The sequence below is a fragment of the Aphelocoma coerulescens genome, chromosome 24, assembly GCF_041296385.1.
Source record: "Aphelocoma coerulescens isolate FSJ_1873_10779 chromosome 24, UR_Acoe_1.0, whole genome shotgun sequence".
Lineage (NCBI taxonomy): Eukaryota > Metazoa > Chordata > Aves > Passeriformes > Corvidae > Aphelocoma > Aphelocoma coerulescens.
Genome location: NC_091037.1, coordinates 470762 through 478494, shown reverse-complemented (window position 1 = coordinate 478494; position 7733 = coordinate 470762). Strand labels below are relative to the sequence as shown.

The following is a 7733-nucleotide window of genomic DNA, read 5'->3' as shown; positions in this document are numbered from 1 at the left end:
GCTCCCTCCATGTCTTTATTTCACTCTAGGGTTCTGCCCAAAGGTTCCTCCTGTACAAAATGTGTTGTCAGCAGAGCTGCCTTAGGATGGTTCCACCATCCTGTCGGGGGGTGTTTCCCCAGTATTTAGGAATAAACTGCTCATGTGGGAGAATCTTGCACTCTCCCAGTGACTTTATGGTGAAGTAGAACTGTCATTATCCACAGGCACTCTGGCTGCCAGTGTCCCAGCAGCAACCCATGCCTCCTCAGGGACCAGGCTGCTGCAGTGCCAGGGTGCTGCTTTTTCAGCTTTTTTCCCCCATTGTTGTGACAGAGCAGTGGGATGAGGCCTTCAACTCACTGCTCAGGGCCCTTGACCTTCAGTGAATGAAAACATGGAGCTCTCGAACAGAGCCCCCAGGCCATCACCCACCCGGAGGCACGCTCCCTCCTCCCAGTCAACACTTGGCATTGCCAGGCAGCTTTTGTGCACTTGCAGGCTCCACTTGCTCTCCTCTTGGGGAGAGTCCATTTGTTCTGACTCACGAAGCAGTGGCTTTGCCCTGTTCTTTGTGTTGCTGCCAGAAGCTGAAATGCCCAGCCCATGCCCAAAGCCTGCTTTAAGAAACCAACGAAGAGTGTCAGGAATACAGTGGTGCCAGGGAGGTCATGGTATTTGGATTGGGCTGGACAGGAGGTGTGTTCCCAGGCTGGAAGCCTTTGCTCACTGTCCTGTCCTCCCATTTCCCAAGGGAGTCACAGCCAGAACAGCCTCTCTATGCTCCCTGGGTTGGTCAGCCCTCCAAGAGCAGCTGGCAGGGGGTGCAGCTTCTTGGAAGCTGATGGCCAGGAGCACTGCCCCCTCAGTTCTACCTCCTTTGATTCTTCTTTGGAAGGACTGAGCATCTGCCTCTCCCGCTTCACTCTCAGCACCACTAACTCTGTCCCCAGTCCTGCAGCATCAGAATTCTCAGGGATCATCACTGTTCCCTTTCCTTGCCCACCCGCTCCCTCTCCTCCAAGTGAGCAAAGTGCAGGTTTCAAAATGGGACTTAGAGGGGAGCGGACTTTGCTTCCCCGAGGAATGCCGCTGTCAGCTGGGCCTTCCTCGAGATGGGTCACGCGCCCACAGCTTTGAGCCTGCAGGGATTAAACCAGCGGTGAACTCAGTTTTCAACCAGTGCCGTAGCAGCGGGCAGGCCCCTGTCAGGACTCCAGGTGCTAATCCAGCCTGATGGTCCATGCTCTTGCTCGCAGAGGTGTGTAAGCAGCCTTTATTTTTACAGCTGAATCAGGAAAATGTGGAAGAACCCTTTCTTGCCTCTTGTGCACAGGTAAATGATGCAGTCGAGGAACTTTGACACAAAGGTCTGTGGCACTTATCGGCTTTATCATCTTAGCCATAAGATGAGGCTCCTGCAGGGCACGCGGTCACTGCCATCCCACCTTTGCAGCAGGAGTAGAACTTGGTGCCGCCTTGTTTCACATTTTCCTTCCCCCTTGTTTTCCATTTTTATCTCTCTTTTCCTCCAATCTTTTCTGGATGGACCAAACCATAGCTGCAGCAGCAGTGCTGCCCCTTGCAACTCCCACCCTGCATCCCATTTTTGCAAGATACAGCTGCATGTTCAGAGCACAGACACGCTGCCAACAGACATGATAATTTATTGCAAATACATCAGAGCGACACAGACATGCAAGGAAGGAGCTGCTGCACTGGGGCACAGCATTAGCCATGACAGACTTGGCTACAAGGGACTTGCCAGGGATGCCAACGCAGTGTCGCCCATCAGTGATGGTACCACGATGTCACCAGCAGTACACAGTGCTGCCTGCTGCTTGTTGCCTTCCCTTGCTCGCTTGGTGACTGCTGCGGGGAAATCTGCGGCTCCTTAACAGAGAAAAATTGAAGCAGACACGCAGAGGAAGGAGAGAAACCTGCAGAGCTGGCATAGCAATTAGCAAATCATCCTGTGAAACAAGCAGGAGCCCTCCCTGCCAGGGGAAGAGCCATGAGGTGCACAGGGCACGGCACCCTGAGGCCCTAGATGACCAAGTCTGCATTTTTGGGGTGCAGGTGATGGCCCCCACCCAGACCTCGCGCAGTGGGGGCCTGGTGGCAGGCGGGGGCCAGCGGCGTTGCGGTCCTCGTGGAGCGGGCACTGCAGGCAAGGAGCAGCCCGCCAGCGGCAAGGAAGGCTCCAGCAAACCACCCCAGGAAGGTGGCCTCCCCAAACTCCCACCTGGGGACGATGTCGGGGACAGTCTCGTCCCAGAAGTCGAGGACAGTGTTGTAGGCGACCCAGGAGATTGGCACGAGGGTGGTGATCCCTGCCATGCCAAGTGTCACTCCCCCGGCAAGCAGGAGCCGCCGCTTTCGCCCAGGTTTGTCCTCGCAGGTTCTCCAGCCCTCCAGCCCCAGGGCGGCAAGGAGACAGCCCAGCAGCCCCAGCCCGTTGGAGAGGCACATCAGGAGGCGAGAGATGCGCAGCTCGGGGGGCAGCGCCAGGAAGGAGCCGTGGGCTTGGCATTCAACCACGCCCTCCTCCTGGGTGATGCAGACCTGCCAGAGCCCCATGTTCCAGACCTCCAGCTCGTTCAGGTCCAGATTGAGGTTCTTCCAGAGTGGCAAGAAGGTGGTGACGCAGGAGCTGACCCATCCGAGGAGAGCCAGCAGCATCCCCCCCACCTGCGCCTTCGCCCACCAGCCCCCGGCCATGCTGTCGCCGCCCCGCTAACCTCTGGGCCCAGATTAGCCGCCCTGCGCGGCGGCCGCGGGCATTAACGCTTGTGGAGCAGTGTCCGCCCGGCCGCCGGCCGCGTCTGCCGCCCGGGGGGGCGAATTCAAGCCTGTTCCTCTAACGCCGGGGTGTGGCCACGGTCGTTTTTCAGCTCTTGTTGGTTTTTCCACGCTAAAAGGAGAGCGCGCCCGGCTCAGCAGGAAAAGCCGGGTGCATCCCCGCGGTAACTCCGGGCCGGGTCCCGCCGGTGCCTCGCCGTGCCCGGGAGGGTTAAGCCAAAGCATGCAAATCCTCCGAGCCTTGGCCACCCCGAAGCGAGAGCCTTGGCAGGGAAAACGCTTCTCGGCAGCAGCAGCTCCGGCCTCTGTGGGACACGGCTGGCACCCCAGCACAAGATGCAGGAAGCAGAGAGCTGGCATCAGGCTTTTCTCAGGAGTCACTGCCTCGGTTGGAGGTCCTGATCCTCATTCGGTCATTAATTAAATATCCAAAGGAGCCTTTGAGAGCTGCGTTGAGAATGGGGATGTCCAAGGGAGGAAGCAGGTTGCAGGTGGCCCTGCTTCTCGCAGGTGGGCATTGATCACCCTGTCATGCACCCAGCACTTCACCACCAGACACAGCTCATGGTGCTTGTATGTGAGGAAACTTGTCCTGACAGGAGACACCCTGATGCAAACACAAAGATGGGGAAAACCCATGTACATCAGCCTGGTCTGGTGGAAGGTGTTCCTGCCCGTGGCAGAGGATTGGAGCTGGACTGATCTTTAAGGCCCCTTCCAACCCAAACCATTCTGGGATTCTATGAAAAGGACGAAAAGAAACGTCAGGAAAATCCCAACTTTGTGCTGGCATTCAGCTCCCATCCTCCCCCACGTTCCCTCTGCGGGGTCCAGCTTGCAGATTCATCTTCCCTGGGAGATTAGCGACTAATCTCTCCTTCATCCGCCGTCTTTCTTATCTGTATCGGGAGCCAGACTGGAAATTACTGAGTCCTGCTGGTCCCGGGGTCCAGCCCTGGTGAGTGTCAGGAGGATCTTTGCAGGGGGCTCCCACAAGGAGGGGGCGAGGGAGCACAGACCACATTCAACGTGGAAGCACAGACCAGGCAGGAGAAGGGGGATGTTCTCCAGCCCTTGCTGACCATCCCGTCCCTAAGAGCAGACAGGGAGCATCATCCCAAGGGCAAGAGCAGGGAAATCCGCTGGGAAACCCCTCCTGCTCCTTCCCCCAGGCATTGGGGCACCTGCTCCTTCCGATTAAATCGTCTCAAGGTAATTGTGCCTGTCATTGAGACAGATTAACGGGTGACCTTCTGCTGCTGGAGCAGGATTGGCGGCCGCCGCCAAGCTCCCAGTCTTCCTTTCCCTCCCACCGGCCACGGTGGCACAGCCCGGCAGAGGATTCCCATCCACAACCGGTGGGAAGATGCTCGGCAGTGGCCAGGGCACGGCGGGAGCCACAAGCCGAGAACGACGTCTGCCGGGCTGCCAGCCGCTCTGCCTGGACATGAGGTGGGTGTCCCGCGCGCCAAGGGGTCTGGGGAGCTGGGAGGTTGGTCCGTAGAGTGACATCCTCCATCGTCGCACTGAGGACCTCTGGTCCCGCTGCTCTGCAGTGGCAGGGGATGCTCGGAGGAGGCAGAGCACCAACACTCCCACCCTATCACCACCCCCAACCCCGCAGGTCGCCGCACTCCGGGTTGCGTTTCCAGGACCATGACTCCCATCACGTCTCCCTGTGGGCACCGGCTGGACTCAGCCTGTCCCGAGGAGCCCGGCTATGGGGTCTGCATCTCTCTCACAGGCTGTCCTTCCTCCGCGCCTAGGGGCCATCCATTTCTGCTCAGAGCTTCTTAGAGAACCGGCAGCTACCGCCACGGCCTGGAACAAGTGTGGAACAGTGCCTTAGGCACTCACCCAGAGCTTGCCGGCTGTCAGGGCTGCTTTCCACCGGAGACGAATGCGTCCTTCCCCGGCCTTGCGATGCAATTATGGCCCCTAATGGGCTTAGCCATCTGGAGCCAGCCCACAGCCACCCCGGCATAGTTCCGGGGCTGGCACATGCATTGCTGGGCAAGGGGGCCCCCCGCAGACCCTGGCCCCTGGGGATGCGGAGAAGGGACCGGAGCCGCAAGCTGCTTTCCGTGTCCAAAATAACTCCCTGCTTTGTCTCCCCCATGGCAGGACCTCGCACCCAGCCCGGGGCTGAGCCCCCACCCCGGCGCCGCCATGGTGCTCCCCTACGCCCGCCACAGCAGCGGCGGCGCCGGTGGCTGGCTGGCCCCCGAGGAGCCCCGCGGCCGCAGCAACTCCATCCCCCCGGCGCAGACCCCCACGGCCAAGCACATGCTGGCTTACCTGCCCCGGCCACCCACCGACACCAGCCGGTACGGCACCTTCCCCCAGAAGGTATGGCTCGCACCGAGGCTCTGGGCATCCTCGGCACATGATGCCGCCGGGTGCTCGCGGTTGTTGTCGGAGGCGATTTCTCACCGATGGACTCCTTTCCCCCCCCGCAGCCAGATCTCCCGCCCGCCCCTGGGGCTCTGGGGGAGGACAGCGGGCAGCAAGCCGCCGCCACCACTGCCAAGAGAAGCGCCCCGATGCCAAACCATCCATCTGCACCCCGTCACAGCGGCTTTGTCCCCGGTGAGCCATCCCTGCTGCCAAGCCGCGGGAGCCTGACCACCCAGCACCACCGTGGCCGTCCGTCCTGGTGCCCACCACCTGCCCCACAAGAGGCAGGTGCCCGCTTGTATCCCCTGCATGCACTGAGCGTGGCCAACATCCCCAACTCGTCACACGGCAAGACCTCCGCCCGCAGCTCCACCATTCCCACCCCGGAGGGGCTGCAGAGCCGGCGCTGCAAGCTGCTGGAGGAGGACAGCCCGATGGTCCAGGCTAGCAAGCGGCAGCGGCAGCGCTATGTGACAAAAGTGGGCAAGTGCCAGGTGAATCTGGGCAACATCCAGGACAAGAAGAGGTTCCTCTCGGACATCTTCACCACCATTGTAGACCTCAAGTACCGCTGGTTCCTCTTCGTCTTCATGATGTGCTACATCATCACCTGGGTGGTCTTTGGCTTTATCTACTTCTTTGACGCCTGGGTGCGGGGTGATGTTGGGCACCAGGGCGATCCTGAGTGGCGGGCGTGCATCGAGAATGTGGATGGCTTTGTCTCCGCCTTGCTCCTCTCAGTGGAAAGCCAGCGGACCATTGGCTATGGCACCCGGATGGTGACAGCCAACTGTGCCGAGGGCGTCATCCTGTTGATGGCACAGTCCATCGTCGGTTCCATGATTGATGCCATGATGGTTGGCTGCATGTTCGTTAAGATCTCCCGGCCCAAGAAGCGTGCCCAGACCCTCATCTTCAGCAAGAACTGCGTCATCTCCCGCCGGGACGAGAAGCTCTGCCTGATGTTTCGTGTGGGGGACCTGCGGGAAAGCCACATGGTGGATGCCAAGATCCGGGCAAAGCTGATCAAGTCCCGTCAGACGGCTGAGGGGGAGTTCATCCCCCTGGAGCAGTCGGAACTGAACCTGGGCTATGACACAGGGGAGGACCGTCTGTTCCTGGTGGAGCCCCAGATCATCTGCCATGTCATCAACCGTCACAGCCCTTTCTGGGACATGTCAGCCGAGTCACTGCGCCGGGAGCAGTTCGAAATCATTATCATCCTCGAGGGCATCGTGGAAGCCACAGGCAAGTGATCTGGGGGGGTCAGGGTGGAGAGGGGTGGCTCCCCTGGGGTCCTGGAGATGCTGGGGAAACCTGGGCCTAGGAGTGACATCAGGTCAAGAGATGCTCAGGGTCAAAACTGGCTCCAGTGGGCCATGGGTGATGCAGGGCTGGAAGCCCCTCATTAGGCAGCAGGGGGCTCGCTGCGGTGCCCCGGAACAGCTCAGCCGTTGTCTTGCCGCAGGAATGACGTGCCAAGCCCGCACCTCCTACACAGAGGACGAGATCCTCTGGGGATACCGCTTTGAGCCCTGCATGTCCCTGGAGAAAGGCGCCTTCCAGGTGGACTACAGCCGCTTCGAGATGACCTTTGAGGTGCAGACACCAGCGGCCAGCGCCAAGGAGCTGCACGAGCTGAAGGAGCTGGAGCAGCAGGAACACTCCACGCTCAGCCTCTACTGGGACCACCTCCTGCAGCCCTGCGTGCTGCCGGGACCCAGCGAGGACGTGCTGGTGGGGATGAGTGTCCCTGGCAGCGTGGCTGAGGGCATCCGGGATGAGCCACTGGAGCAGGAATTACCTGCCTGAGCCGCTCCGGGGACCGTGGGATGGGCCGCCTGGCCATGCCCCGGCCCAGTTGGTGCCCGTGGGTGCCCCACGCCAACAGTGCCATAGCCCACCCTCCTCTGCGGGGCTGAGACCTTGTGCCCTCGCCCCCCACATTCCCCCAGCTGCAGCCACAGGGCATTATTTTTGTTATGTTGTTCTTTTGTAACAAGGAACAAGAAGTGTGACTAGTGGGCAAGTAAAGGCTGTTCATGACAAAACCACCCAACCATCAGCCCTGTTTGTTCTGGGGGAACCCTCGGGGGGGCCAGCTGAAGAGGAGGCAAAGCCCAGAGCCCCCCAGTGCCATGGGCTCAGTCCTGCACCAACACCCCAAGCTGCTCCCCCTCCCTGCCTGACATGGTGCCCCAGGACTCCTCTGGCATGGAAATGTGGCACCAGGCTGGTGCTGGGAGAGGTTGGACACGGTGTAGTAGAATTAAATTAATATTACAGGAGTGACATCACTGGAGTCACCTGCAGCATTTGGCAGGGCAGTGCCCAGGCCTGAGCCAGGGGCCTGGATTGAAAAAAAATCAGTAAGATCTGTGTATGCAGGGTCTGGCTGTGCTGGGGACCCTCCTGCAGTGCCCAGCCAGCTTTGCCTCAGGGAATGTTTCATGGGTTGCAGAATAACCCTTTGGATTTAACCCTCTTTGTCCGCCTTTGCTTTCCCTCTATCAACCTACCTTTGTATCTTCCCATGGAGTCTTGGGCAGGGTCTT

At 59.9% G+C, this 7733-nt stretch overlaps 2 protein-coding genes across 2 annotated transcripts; one reads left to right on the top strand and one right to left on the bottom strand.

Moving 5' to 3' along the window:
* Positions 1-1789: 1789 nt before the first annotated feature.
* On the bottom strand, positions 1790-2700 carry CLDN25 (claudin 25). Its single transcript, XM_068994827.1, has one exon. It carries the CDS (start codon positions 2698-2700, stop codon positions 2026-2028), a length of 675 nt encoding a protein of 224 aa, XP_068850928.1. The 3' UTR covers positions 1790-2025.
* A 1705-nt stretch (positions 2701-4405) lies between these two features.
* LOC138098257 (G protein-activated inward rectifier potassium channel 4-like) lies at positions 4406-7206 on the top strand. The gene is made up of 3 exons (XM_068994696.1): positions 4406-5130; positions 5241-6426; positions 6647-7206. Exons 1-3 carry the CDS (start codon positions 4951-4953, stop codon positions 6988-6990), a joined length of 1710 nt encoding a protein of 569 aa, XP_068850797.1. The 5' UTR covers positions 4406-4950; the 3' UTR covers positions 6991-7206.
* The last annotated feature ends 527 nt before the right edge of the window (positions 7207-7733 follow it).